Source organism: Sinohyriopsis cumingii, chromosome 2 (assembly GCF_028554795.1).
Source record: "Sinohyriopsis cumingii isolate HCF-2022 chromosome 2, ASM2855479v2, whole genome shotgun sequence".
NCBI lineage: Eukaryota > Metazoa > Mollusca > Bivalvia > Unionida > Unionidae > Sinohyriopsis > Sinohyriopsis cumingii.
In genome coordinates, this window is record NC_142962.1 from 116,266,830 (window position 1) to 116,282,661 (window position 15,832).

The window sequence follows — 15,832 nt, forward strand, 5'->3', positions numbered from 1 at the left end:
CGTGGGGTCACCTTTGTGGTATTGTTGTGTCTTGGGAAAGTGACAAATTTCGTACACTTCTAACAGTTGATATCCCATGTCCAGAGCTTTGAACAATTCTACGCTGACCCACGTCCCCGTCAAGGCGCGTTCTTCCTGGGTGTGCTGGCAAGGTTGATCTTGGTTGCACGTTTCGGCACAAGTACGGCACAAAGGAAACATCAGTTTGCCTTGACAATGGTGAGGTAACACGGGATGGTACAAGTCCGTGGGAGGCAAAACTTTGCGCTTGATCAAGCCTTCGTATTGTCGAATGTTTTTCAGGTCGATGTGTTCCGTGAACAATTGTGGGTGCCCTGCAGGAAAGTGACAATATTTGCACACGTAAGGATACAGCGAACACACGTCCAAGTATTTGATTTCTTCTCCTTTCTCTTCGTCGGCTTGGTACAGCAAACAGGTGGCATTGGTCCTTCCTCCGTACAAACTATCCCTCGGGTTCAGCGGGTCCATGAACTGGTAACTTTCCACGAGGCGTTTAAATTCGGGATCGGTTTTCAAACGGTGATCGTACTCGTGTTCCCACATTTCCACCACTTGGTATCTTTCCTGTTCTAACTTGATGGGGTATATGTTACTTAAAATAACGAAAATCCTTCAGATTTTAAAATTTGATGAGATATATGTTACTTAAAGTAACGAAAATCGTTCAGATTTTATAATTTGATGGGGTATATGTTACTTAAAGTAACGAAAATCGTTCAGAGTGTATAATTTGATGGGGTATATGTTACTTAAAGTAACGAAAATCGTTCAGATTTTATAATTTGATGGGGTATATGTTACTTAGTAACGAAAAATCAGTCAGATTTTATAATTTGATGGGGTATATATTACTTAAAATAACGAAAATCCTACTAACAAAACAGAAAATACATAATAAATATTATCACAATAAATATGATTATTAAAATAATATGATTCTATTATTCACTGATTCTCAAATTGTATGGGGTATATGGTACTAAAATTTGGTACTTAAAATAATAATTATATGAATGATTTTATAATTTGATGGGGTAAATGATACTAAAAATTGTTAAAATCAGCCAGATTTTATAATTTGATTGGTATATGGTACTTAAAATGATAAAAATCTCATCAAAAACAGAAAACTTCATAAAAAATATTATGATCAGAATAAATATTATTATCAGAATAAATATTATAATCCTATTCTTCAATGATTCTCAAATTTGATAGGGTGAATGAAACTTAATATCATGAAAATCAGTCAGATTTTATAATTCGATTGGGTGAATGGTACTTATAATTGTAAATATCCTAATAAAAACAGAAAATTACACAACAAATATTATTATCGAAATAATAATAATAATAATAAGAATAATAATAATAATAATGATAATAATAATAATGATAATAATAATTTAATGGATTGGCAAAGATAATAATAATAATAATAATAATAATAATAATAATAATATTATTAGTATTATTATTATTATTATTATTATTATTATTATTATTATTATCTTTGCCAATCCGTTAAATTACTGATTTTCGAAGGGTCAAACCTCCTGCGTTTTCTAATTGATTTTGATTATTTTTTGATAAAATCTCATAAAATAGTCTAAAGTAATGTTTTTAATTATCTGATTCTGATTAAGTTTCTACTACAAATGTACAAAGTTAACAAAATTATCAATAAATCCTACAATCTCTTAGAGAACTGCATGGGGTTTGATCTTCGAAAATCAGTAATTTAACGGATTTTCTGCTAACAAATCGACTAAAATCAATGAATAAAAAGAGAAATATTGACTAAATTTCATCAGAATATCAGTTTTTTTAAACGAGAGTCAGCATTATTAATAGATATTATTATCAGAATTAAACAAATATCATTTTCAGAATCCGAATAAATATTGTAATCAGAATAAATATTATTATCAGAATCAGAATAAATGCTATTTTAAGAATCAGAATGAATATTATTATCAGAAAAACTATTATAATCCGAATAAAAATAAAAATCTTATTCTTCACTGATTATCGAATTTTTTGGGTTATATGGTACTTAAAGTAACAATTATAGGATCGATTTTATAACTTGGTGGGGTAATATGATACTTAAAATCGTCGAGCAGGGTAGAGCGAAGTCTAATTGTATTTTGCTCTTTTTCTTTATACACGTTCTGCATAGTCCTCTTTGAGGAAATGCACTAGTGGCTAAATTATGTAAAATAAACACGCTCTTTCTGATTTGTGAATGAAAATCATCATAAAGCACTAACCTGCGTTTAGAATAGAAATTTAAAATCCTAATTGTGCGCATTCTGTGCAATTGTCACGTGACAACTATACCTGACAGTTACTGAAATTTCACGGAACCAATAGAAGTTTGGACATAAAGCCTACATATGGCAGATGCCTTTTGGCAATTAAGGGGAATACTCATATTTATTTTGATTTGAGGTGGAAGTGGGGAGTACGTCTATTAAAATGATTATTGAATGTGGTGCAAGATTCAATGCGACTGACTGGGTATTATAAAATATTTAAAGGACCAGTGGGTGAAATATACTTTGAGGAAGACTGATAAATGGGAGCAGGAGACTTTTATATTTGTTAGGGACATTTCATTAAGACATTTATAATGGACGCCATGGAAAACATAATCTTAAATTTTTATAATCAGTGGTAAGGGTAAACCTTTGCTAGGTTTGGAAATACTGCTCATCTACTGGAGTTCTCAAGTTGTGGCCGGAGATTATTGCAATAAGTAATACAACATATGACTAGAACAAGAAGTTTGATTATTCCAAGAGTGTGTACAAGTTAAAAGATATTTCGTTATGATGAGATTATTCCCTTAAGTTGTCATATTTCCAATGAGTGATTTTCTAGAGATACTAATAAAATATATTCAATAAAATGTATAGATCGAAAAAGTGGCAAATATGGAGCACATAATAGAAAAAGACTGGTAAAAGTGCACGTGTTTCGATATGACTATTATTATTATTATTATTATTATTATTACCTTATCATGCGACCAAGCCTTGGAGAGATATTGATTGGTCTGAAGAGGTAAGAACCGTCATTTGTTTGCATAAAACACAATCTGTCAGACTTCAGTTAGTTCCAAATAATATTTGTCTGTGTTTTGCCAATTATGACAGACATTCCTCAGAGCTTTATCATTAAAACTAGAGGCGCAAACATTAAATTTATTTTTTCATAGAATTTAATATAAATACATCCATGTTTTTCATTATCTCAACATTTTTGTATTAATGTTGCTTCTTAAAGCTCACAACTCTTTGGAATACCATTTATGCAATAGAGAAAGGCTTTGAAATTGTGATCATAATAAGCGTAGTATTAATCATTAGAACCTCTTTTTCTATTACCAGCTAACCTTAATTGATCATCTCTATAACATTACAATATATCTAATTTTCAAGATATTTGGGAAAAAAGCCCACATATACTGAGACCACAAGAAATAGAAATGTCAACGAATATTATGCAGACGTATTATATATCTACAGATTTGCTTGATGTTTGTTCATTATGACAGTGCAAAACAAAGTTTTCCCTACTAAACCCCTCTGTTTCAGAACAGTACCTTTCAGGGTCTTTTTCTTTTTGCCACTTTCAGTAGGCCATAGAATAAAACACTATTCAACAAATATTACATACATTTTAATGTATCGAGTGATAATGACAGTAACGAATATCCTTTATTGTCTAGTCTTCGAAGAATATGCTCTTAAAGTAAGTAATAGCAAAGAGCAAAAGACAACAAGCTTTGCCAAATTTAACAAATATATTTATTTCCCAAGAATACAAAGTGAAAATGAGAAAAAAAGATCTTACGGTATTGCGAATTAAATTCCAAAATAATCGAATAATTACAGACACATGTCCTAGTAATTTAAAGTCCTGAATAAAACTTAGTACAACTCCCGAAGAAATCCAAAAGCTAAAGGCGATGACGTGTCTGTGGTAGCTATCAAAGTGTTGATGTGTTAACAGTCTTTCGTAGAAACACAGAAATATAGTTCCGGATTTGAATTCAGTATAAATTCCAGTAAATGTCTTTATCCAAGAATTTTATCAGAGCACTTTTGTATTACCAGACGACATAATCACTTAAATTCAATAATTTGAAGAAAAAAGGATTCCAGACAAAAACTACTAGTCACAGCATACAACTCGAAAGTGCTAGATGTTAAAGCACGAATGACAAAATCCTCACAATCACAAGATTATATAGTTCTCTACTTCACCTCAGATCACAATTATTGTTTTCTAAAAAGAAAACCCATTACCTAATGGAAAATAACATTCTAGAATGATCAAGATGTTTCAAAAATCACAACCATAACCTGTAAACTTCACTTAGGAAAGTCCAAAACCTTGACCCAAATAAATAAATATACTTCTCCTATTAATAAAATTCCGATATTAAGCCCTTAAACAAAGAGAAGTGTAACGTACATTTGATTTAATTTATATTTGATTTAATTCAATTCTTTGTAAGTTTTACAATCTTTTTTATTTTGAATTTCATAGTATATCAAAATAATGTAGGTTTGTTTACTAGGAACTCGATATTTTTTCAGAAAATAGTTTGACCTTGACTCTTCAGTTGTAAACAACTGAATTGACCTAGTTCCCGACCTTTATTTAAAAATCAGTGAGAATAGAAAACAACTTATTATTTTTTATCCTATTCTAGGAGTAAATGATTGGTTGTTTGTCAAGGTCACTCTCGGACTTCGTGCTTTTTACGTAAATACTTCTCGAAGATTCTGGAAAGTTGACCCTCGTCCGAGAATTTGTTTAGCGATTCGAGTTACTGAATAATCATTGTTCATAGAGATTTTTCTCAGTTAGGCTTCTAAACACATGGACGTAAAGGTGTTTCTTTTGTTGTGTCATTTTGGAGTTGTTTTTAATTTTTATTTAGATTATTTGGATTTCTAAAGGACAATTGTTTGTCCTGGAGAAATATGAGTGCTTATACAGAATTCTTGGACACATACATTTCTTTACATTTTATTCGAAATTCTAACACCGGATTATTGTTTGTGAATAACACAGAACTGTAGACCGTACAACACTTGAAAGGCTACAGAATCCGTCATCACCTTCCATCGTGGTTGTTTCGTAGGGACTCGAAGTTGAATTCATTAGAACATTTAATTATTAAGACTTCTAAAATTTAATTCGTGGATTATTCTTGGATTATTTTTGGATTAGATTCTTAAAACCGTAAGGTTTTATTCTTTTATTTTGACAGTATGTTTCCAGAAAATAAATTATATGTTAATTATTTTCAAAGTTTGTTGCTGTCACTCTTTATTTTGTTACTGTTTATTCGAGCCTAAACACGTAACTTAAAAGAATAATTTTGCTATGTATTAGTTGTTGACATAAAATAAACTTAAAAAGTTAAAAGAATCAATCAGGTGAAGTAGTAATATACTCAGTTTAGTACAAATAATAATAATAATAATAATAATAATCTTCTTCACACCGAGTTCTGATTTATTATAGTATATTATCCTGAAATTGAGAATTTGATCGAAACTTTTAGCTAAAAAATAGCTGCATTGAAATTCCAGATTTTGATACAACCCCGCAGAAACGAATAAAACAACAGCAACAACAACAAACAAATTTCAAGTGAAATTATTAGTCTCTGATTTAATACGTTTTTGGATTTAATAGCGCTGAATATAATGGTTAAATATTGGTTAAACTTATTTTAGTCTTTATTGTTTATTAGTGATGTTTCGATTCCATGGATTTTGTAGAACATTTTTTTAATGTCAATTTTACCATTTAGAAGTTTCAGAACCTAAAGAGAGACGTGGAAAACTTTGTTCCACTTCAACGGCAGAATAAACTCAAGCGGATGAACATCCTTCTTCTGGGTCAAGTATCGGCTGGGAAATCCAGCATCGTCAATACTATCTCCTCCATTTTTGGAGAGCACGCCTCTCACATTGCGGAGAGCGCGAACAGCGAAAAAAGTGTCACAAAATATGTAAGAATACATACGTGAATGAATACATGCATACTTATATAGATAGATATGTGAATAACAAAAATTGCGTAATCGAGTTTTAAAGGCACGTCAACACATGAAAGGTTACATTGTACCTAAGTAATTGGAATAAAGTGCCTTGATCATTAATACTCCACGGCGGCTGAACCGGTCTGGCCTGAAGTGGACCAGATTTGAACTTGCACTCTTCTAGTCGCCGCTCTCTGTCTGTCTGTCTGTCTGTCTGTCTCTCTCTTTCTCACACACACACACACACACACACACACACACCTATATACCTATCTACCTACTACCTACATATAATAATGCTGTTCGAAAAGAAAAAAGACTACCTCTGCAAAATTAAAATGAAAGAGAAACAAAGATAAGACAAATTTGAATGAAGAAAATTTTGAAATTTTAACCGTCCGAAATGTGTATAATTTATTACATTCAATATAACGGTATCCCCCATGGATTGATATTTTTCCTTAATTTATTGATGTTTTGATTAAGTAATACATTGAATATATTACGCATCTTCCTTCTTAGTATCATCAATACCAGATACGGTCGAGTACAGGAGATGAGCTTGCTTTTCGACTGTGCGATACTAAAGGAATAGAGGATAAGGAGACTATCAGGACTGAGGATATTCAGCGAATTATCAATGGCGAAAAACTGGACATGGAGTCCGTAAGCTTTACTAATGGATTAGATTTGTTGTATAATACCTTTATTCTTCAGTGTGTATACACTCAGTTCTCTCTCAAGACAAAATCACCAGAGAATATAAAATCATGCCAGCTCCAGTTTAATAACATCAATGAAAATTAATCGTAAAGCATGAACAAGTTATAGTTATTAAAGACGGCGCAATTACATAAGTTGCTTCGATTGATTTTTAGTTGGAAAACCTTATCCAATTTTCCATCTTTTCCATCAGACTACATGTCACAAAACTGTTTGAACACGATAACTGATTTTTTAAGACTCCAAAATCGTATCCATTTTGAAAGATTTTTGATCTTGATGAAAATTTGCAAATATGTAAAACCAGGACCTAATCCTAAAATTCTGATTTGTTTGTATTTCAACTCAGAAAATGTTTGACTTTTGTATGTGTTTTCTAATATTTTGTTCTCAAGTCGTTTTGTAATTACTCAGCCAGGGGTATTTTCAAAAACGTTTTATTATTTTTTTTAATAAAAAAAAAACAGACAAATGATCGGACCAGGCGAATTTGGTTAAGTTCTAATTTTAAATTTCTTGCACGATATACCTAATCTCAACGAGCTAAATTGTACTGAATTCCACACTATTGAGAGGTGACTGCGATATTTTATCATGAGAGCATATAATGTTGGTATAAAGAGATAACGTGTACAATTTTGGATAGGATAAACGTGCGGTTTTATCACGAAGTGTTAAAAGATACAAAAGAATAAGCATGATCTTTCTTTATAAACATTTCAAACATGGAAACAAATGTACTATAATGCTTGATGAAATACTCTGCTTTATAATTTTAATGATGATAACAGCGAGATAAAAATCTTAACTCCTAATAACATGACTTAAATAGTAACTGGCGGGAACATTACATTACGCGTATTTGATAGAAGTAATTACATAAAATTATTCTGCTAAATTCAAAGTACAAGTCTTAAGTTTTCCACGATTAACATGCAAGGATTCAGCAAAACATGTATTGGATTTAGGTAAAACAACAAATTTTAACTCAATAAAAGAAGTAGCCGTTTCTGAATCGACGGTAAGAATGGGAAAACAGTGAAGCATTCTTTAGCTGTCCTGTATAAGGTGGCTGACAAGGAACAGTGAATAAAGTATCTTTACTTTATTCCTGATATCTGTTTACGTACACAACTATCGGGCAATTAAAGGAAGAAGACAACTTAAAGATGGAAAGGAAATGCTCCGAATTGAAAGAATGGTTTGACCAAACAATACAGTTGGATATTACACAAGCAAGCGAGTGATGTTAGTAATGTAGATGACTAGTGACAAGCTATGTAATCATATGAACATTAAGTAGCAATGTATACAACTAAGATCGATCTACTTGAGAATGCACTTCTGCATAGAAAGTGAAAACAAAGAGAGACATATCTAAAGACAAAACCTGAAAAGATTCAGTTCGATTAATATAAAGTAAATACAAATTTTGTTTGGGAACAAATGCTACTCTCTATCTCTACAGAGGAAACGTTTTAAAGCAGGCAAGTAAGATTCAAGAGATCAGTATTTTACATATTGGAAAACCTGATGCTATAGGATATATAGGGCATGGTTGACGAGCAAGATGTATCTTTGTACCAAAACAAGATAATATGTAAAAGGTTGAAAATATTTTGAACACCAAAATGAAGAAAGATCTAAAGTATGTATTCATAAAAAAGAATGTTTATAATGAATCTATAAACAGTGGGGAACATCATGAAAATTGAATACATGTTGGCGGTTAGACGATACATAGATGGACAATGAAACAACAAAATAAGTTTGAGATTTTAACATGTAAAGAGTTTCGGAAGATCTAAAAAGAGATTAGATTTTTTTGAAAGATTACGTTGATACAACTACATCATAACAGAGCTGAAACGCAAATACAATGTTGACGACTATATACAGGATATTTTCTTTTCCTACGTTAACACCGACTATATTTCATCGTGTTGTACTAAAAACATGTTATTTTATAGTATTTGGTACCACAAGATGAAATATATCAAATATTAACGTCGGTAAAGAAAATATTCTTGTTGTTATATTCCAAACTTACTCCAGAATCGAAGTTTATAGTGTGAAGAAGTTTATAAAATATTAGATCAAGTAGGATTGTGACAGCTCTAGGTCAATAACCCTTTGTCAGTCGTGCACATACCAGATTTAATATTTGATGATGTGTACTGTAGTAATGATATATATTTTAAAAAGTTATTGTATCTCTTGAAAGCAATCACAAATATAGTATCTTCATTGCTATTGATATTCATTCAGTTCATATGTTGATAGGAAACGATCTGGTTCAGAAGTACAGACAATTCAGTTTCACTGAATAATTAAATGAAATGCCAAATTATACAAAGTACACCTCGTTACGGTTGAGCTTAGTTCTTAAGTAACCATAACCTACTAATCCACATATTTCTTTTAATTAAATCAGTCATAACTATTAAACTAAATAAGATCGGCAGCTACGTTATACATCTTCAGAAGAATAACATGTGAAATAAATTATCAACTATCCTTACATAGAAGAAAACCAAACAGGAGAATTCGCCAATTTGCTAATCACCATGAGCTTCATTATAAAATATGTTTGAACTGATTATTAACGTCACACAAAACATATGTAATCAGGATCGTTATTCACGTCTTAAAAATTTGCTACGTTTTAAATGATCGTCATCCGTGCAAACATTTCCTTTAGCGATGATAAATACATTTGAATGAATCAGTTATATATCCGTTGTGCCAAAGTCAAAGGGTGTCCATTTAATAATTTCATTAATATATATGGATTTAGATCATAAAAGAATAGGAAGACTCATTTGAACTCCATCCGTCCCTGACATCTTGTTATAAAAACTCAAAACAGTTGGCATAAACAGTAAAACTACACAGGGAAGGGGCGACATACCGGTATATTAACATTTTTGTTTCACGTTGATGAAGTTCGTCTTTTTTTTTCAAAGAGTGAACTATCATATGACGGATCTCATAGAGCGAAATTTCAATACTTCAAAGACAAACTGTTTGGTTTCGTTCGATGGATGACAGGATGGATTTTGACAGCTAAGATCCCTGACTACAACAATAGAGCTTACTGCGTGATGTACGTTATCGACGGTACCAATTTACAGATTCTTCCTGACACTGTTGCAGACTACTTGAAAGAATGCCGAAAGCTTATGAAGCAGAATGGAGGTATTTATTAAAGGACATCGTTCTGTGCTTATTTTCCTACCTTCAGCCAAATGATTTATTTATGAGAAGGGTTTAATAAGAGTCTTCTAGTACAGAGCAATCACGAAGTAAAGCAGCAGACGCCTGGTGTCCAACACTGACCAAAACTGACAAAATGTCAGGTGATGTAGTGACTTTCTTAGCAAACTGTTGGCATGCTATACTAGATAAAGGTGTTTGTCTTGATAAGAGCTCTTAAACCAGGTTGTTGCATTAGATTTTGGATTAAAATTTAAGATAATAAAAGAGGTTGATAGTGTTATCCGCGAAGAAAATCGACATGCATCCTTAATTAACTTAACATATAATCGTTAATTTTTACCTTTACAAAAGAGGTAAACATAGTGATTAATATTTGGTCAATTAGGGCAGCGTGTTGCCATTATTATATTATTTTATTTATTTTAGGTATTCCTGAGATTGTTCTACTGACAAAGGCAGATGACTGCAGTGAAGAGGTAAAAAGGGATTTGAAGGCTATATACCACAACCCGGATGTTAAGAAGGCAGTGCAGAAGGTGATGGATAAATTTGGTTTCCAAGAGAATCAGATCTACCCTGTGGTAAATATGCTAAAAGATGTGGAGGTCAGAAGAGAGACGTCTATCCTCTTCCTGACAGCCTTGAGGCAGATATTGCTTGAGGGTAGGGGTTATATAAAGGACATGGTTGACAAGAAGAAGATGCGTATTGATTTATCCGGTGATTCCATAGTTTAAATTAATTCATTTTGTTTCAACATAATTGTCACTATCAACCCACCCACCACAAGGAAATAAAAAGAAATAATGTGAAGTGCATTATGGTGGGTAAATAAAGTCGCTCGCCATTATACAGTCTTAAATATTAGAAAGTGCCATATACCAAGTAGACTATTTGTTATTGGGACATTTGATGGTTCTCATTAATAATTTTGGCCAATAAGGATATATTAAGAAAACCTAAAAAGCGTTAAACGTGAGGGATTTTGTAAAGACTGTGATTTCGACTCGGTATAAGACTTACTGTGAAGTGTACTTGACAATAACAAAGAGAATGTCGTCTTGTTATTAGTTACATTTAAAGTCAGTGGCTACACGTTTCGATGTCGGAATGTATATAAATATTGTATCAACATCTGATTTTAAAATGACCTGGTGATGAAACGAATTTGCTTGAATTATATTTTGCGTTAGAGGTACAGAACCAGTGGTTAACTTCTACCATGGATCTTCAAAGCAAATATAGAAAAAGGGCAGCTTCCTTATTTATCACTAGCGAAGCAGTATGTGACAGCCTCACACCACAGCAAACTGATGAATGAGAATTTGACATGTCAAAGTCATTAAGAATTTAAAGAGGAAATGTGCTCATTGGAATGAAAACAGAGCAAAGGCTCTATATTAATTGAAGGAAAGGGTTCAGATAACATTGTTTGTCTGCTCAGCTGAAGCTTTTACTCGATGTGCATATACTCACACGGTAGATACGGTAAAACTTGCAAAAAAATGACAATCAAAACTGAATTTCAGTATCGTTAAAAGTTTAGAAAATACCATTAGACTTCTAGATTCGGATGGGTCATTGTCCTTTGCATATTTGCACTCTTCCTCGGGCTGAAAGATTCAACATATCAATTGCAAAAGTTTTATACGTGATAGAAGTAAGCAGCCACAATTATGAACAAAATATATTTGTCTCCGGTTACTTCCAAATCAAAAGCACAATAGGTAAATGACGAATACAGTAACGGAATTGCTTTCTTCTACGACTACATTACGAGAGAGAGAGAGAGAGAGAGAGAGAGAGAGATTTCGGTGCTTTGGTACTGTACACTAAAGTGGAGAGAGGAATTCAGAAAAGTTACTCAGCTCAGCAATGAAAACAAAACTTTCAGTAAATACATGTTCAATAAGGTTTTGGAAAGATGCACGTGAGTTTCAATGCATGGATGTTAAAAAAGATGTGTGTATATCATTTAGAGGGGTTGTCTATGATATACTTTCTAAAAGTATTTTTCAAACTTTTTGAAGATTTTAAAAGTGCCAGTTTTAATTTTAACAAACTGCATGGGTGATCGTGCAAAGGTACTTACATATCCATAGGGTAATGGTTGTTTGTTGGAACTATAACATGCTTGTTGATATGCATAAACAATAATGCTTTGTTAATTCTAATGCTTTAGATGTCATGATTATACCAACGTTTTAACTTCACTTCCTGGTAATTTTCAGTTTGTCTATACATGTAAACAGTTTTTGTACATTGGTAATTGTAAATGGGTTTTAATCACTCATTTGCTTATGCCACAGCAGTCATTAATTTAATCTTTGTCAATTTTAACAAATTAGAACATTTTTCGAAGATCATAGAACACTTTAAGGAACAACTGTCCATCTTATTCACGTATGGGATGTCAATTATGTTTTATTTTTTAATAGTCACTAGTGTCATACATATTGATGTTATCCTTTTGGATAGTCACTAGTGTCATACATCTTGATGTTATCCTTTGGGTTTTCACTAGTGTCATACATCTTGATGTCATACTTTGGATAGTCACTAGTGTCATACATCTTGATGTTGTCCTTTGGATAGTCACTAGTGTCATACATCTTGATGTTATCCTTTAGATAGTCACTAATATAATAAATATTGATGTTATCCATTTGGATAGTCACTTGTATCATATATATTGATGTTATCCTTTGGATAGTCATTAGTATCATAAATCTTAATGTCATCCTTTAGATAGTCACTAGTATAATAAATCTTGATGTTATCCTTTAGATAGTCACTAGTATAATAAATCTTCATGTTATCCTTTCGATAGTCGTTATAAACATGGATGCCATTTTGCCTTTTAAGTCCTCTGTTTTACTATGAACACAGAGACAATCTGTATCAGGCATAGTCTAATTATTTCACCATATTTGTTTTTCGAGATTTTGTAATCATCATTATCATAAAACTTTGTTTTAATGCAATTATTGTTTTTTGTATATGATAAACACATCATCAGTACATTCACTGAAGGATGTTGTGTGATCTGCTGTCCTTCCGCTATCAAACGAGATGCAGCACTAAAACCCATTATCTAATTACTGTACAGATAACCAAACTGTGTATTTATTACATACACATATAATTTTACATGACTAATCTGGAATTCGATGCAGATGTTTAGCCTGTCTTTCCGAATCGCATATCTAAAATTTCTGTATCGCATCCATCAAGTCTGGAATTACTTTTACCCTTATTAATATTCAGTATTACACCATATTACTATACATATTAAAGTATTACATGTAGTCTTCCATATTGCTATAATATTAAACTGTTCTGTGTCATTTAAATAATGTTTACACATTTTTATAAGTTTAACATATGGTATTTGGGATGGAGATGGGGTAGGATTGTACAATGGATCTGGTGAAAATGGCTGGGTTCGCCTCTGGAGCTTTACGGGGGACAAGGAGGTTATCAGCATTTCGGATTACCTACTGCCGAGTAATTAGAAAGAGTTGAGGTTGACAACAATATTTTGGACATAATGTTCCATGGTGATTTCTCAGATGAAACTGGTCTGCAAAGTGATGCATATAGGACAGAGAGGAAGAGACCTTATAATCAGGTGATCACTATATTACTAGTTATAAGACCTTATAGCACGTGATTATAAGAAAATAGAAAGTATCAACATTACCTCACTGTTATATATCGCTTTCTACCTGGTCACGTTCATGTAACCGGACGGTTAGTATTATGAACCAGATACTCTTACTAGATACCACAGAGCTATTGTCAGATGCTTAAAAGACGATAACTATTTTCAACCGGGTTTGTTAACTCCTACAATATCTTAAGAGTTATATCCCCTGTGTTCCAAAAGTGACAGTCATGATGCATTTGAGATACAGTCAGTTAGGTATGTAAACATTTACGAATGCTGTATGTTGGTTCCATCATCAAAGCTTCAAACGGATAATAAGGAAGCTACAAAATGACAACTCTTTCATGTTAGCAGTTATAATGGTCATAATGAAGCTTACCCTCTATTTCAAATAAACGAGTTGCACAGAGAAACAATGCAAAATAAAAGCAACCTGTTTAACATTAAATCAGATAAGTTAATACATAATGCCTTCACGTGATTAGTATTAAACTGGGGCTGGTGATAGGTGATATATTTTTGGGGATTTGTCTAAGTATGCTACGAATTTAATTATTTTTTGTGAATATCCATTTTAGTGATTTTGCACAAACTAAGGAAATGCAACCCCCCCCACAAAAATCACTCAAAACAATAAAATCAATAGAACAAAGACAACAATTAAAAAAGGATTCATGATCTATTCAGTACTTATGACAGTGAATTTGGAATCCCATCATATGCCTATATGAAGATCGTTGTTTTTCCTATCTTTAAATTCTTCTTTTGCAACAACCATAACATCCACAAAAAATAAAATACTCATGAAAAAAAATTCTTAGTGAATTTATTAACTTATCCCCGTCAATTTTAAAGTAGATCCGTTCTAATGCAGTTCGAATAGCTGCAATTATATATTTATTGTTCGAATTTTTGGTATATTGGTGACTTCAAACGTCCCCTGTAAGTGATGCTGGATGTGCAAAAAATTGATATTAGAGATAACAGTGTTTTAATGGTTTTGGCATCATTAAATAGTGGTCAGTATTAGACTAACATTTACATTAGTTCACATCACTCATCTATTATTTTTTCTTCTATGGCACTTAAAATTATATGGAATACACTCATTTTATTGACTTATCGATTAATAAATTGTGTATGTATCACAGTACAGTACATTATGTACGGCACAGTATATAACAGTACAGTATGTGCTTCCATTTACAAACTGTATATTGTTAAAGTAGTATTTATTTTTCAATTACATATATCTAAAATGAATACACACATGCACATAATGGGCATCTTCCGTTTCAGGAAAACAAAACATATATACGTTTGAAAAGATAATTTAGACAAAGCTTCACTGGTGACAAGCCCATGCTTGATAACAGAACCATCTCCCACACTTGGGCTCATCGCCTGATATTTTCAGCCATGTTTCTGTCAAGAACAATATGTCAACATTATCGTCGTTGATAAAATTAACTATTTCTGTGCGCTTTTCTGGTGGTCCTACTGAATGGGCATTGAATAATGCAATGCACAGATGTATTTCTTGGACAGCTGACATAAAGGTTGACGAATTAATTGGGATTTGAATTAGGTTATCTAAATTAACGGTCGAATTTTTCTTAATGGTTGTGCCAAAATATGGGAGATAACTGGAATTCTTCTTCCTGTTCTACGCCGGCCAGCTTTGAAACAACGCTTCTTTTTTCGCTTCTGTTTACATTTAGGTAATGATGAATTTAGTCCAAATTCGTTTAGTCTAGTGTACAATGTAGTGTGGAGAGCCAAGGAGTGAACATTTAAAGCAATTAATGAGGGTCCATCGTAGCATAAACGGGTTGACATGCGAGTATCACGTGATGGTGGTTTGTTCAAAAACAGTGGAGCAAGACAGCTGAGAAAAAGTATAATTATTCTCGTTTCCAAAGCAAGCAGATGAAGAAACACATACGAATTTAACAGCCAATATAATGAACATAATAACGAAGATGAAAACAGGCAACAAGCACAAATATCGTGAAAACGGCACTAAAAAAAACCGAATAGTAAGTTTTCCTATCTTCATAGACTTTGTCGCCTTGTACATCGGGGCCTGATCGTCTTGGGCTTTTTAGACTACCTTATATATTTTA

General features: G+C 32.3%; 1 protein-coding gene across 3 annotated transcripts in view; it reads left to right on the forward strand.

The window, feature by feature from the left end:
• Window positions 1-13,020, forward strand: part of LOC149805668 (interferon-induced protein 44-like) — a 52,251-nt gene extending 39,231 nt beyond the window's left edge. For 2 of the 3 annotated variants that reach the window (XM_089950320.1, XM_089950321.1), the window contains exons 3-6: window positions 5,864-6,064; window positions 6,617-6,760; window positions 9,784-10,015; window positions 10,463-13,020. In XM_089950320.1, the coding sequence (XP_089806446.1) occupies window positions 5,933-6,064; window positions 6,617-6,760; window positions 9,784-10,015; window positions 10,463-10,773 (819 nt within the window). In that variant the 5' untranslated portion in view covers window positions 5,864-5,932 and the 3' untranslated portion in view covers window positions 10,774-13,020. Of the gene's footprint in view, window positions 1-2,553; window positions 3,094-5,863; window positions 6,065-6,616; window positions 6,761-9,783; window positions 10,016-10,462 lie in introns of those variants that run through there. The other variant, XM_089950318.1, reaches the window with a different exon arrangement.
• Window positions 13,021-15,832: the final 2,812 nt, after the last annotated feature.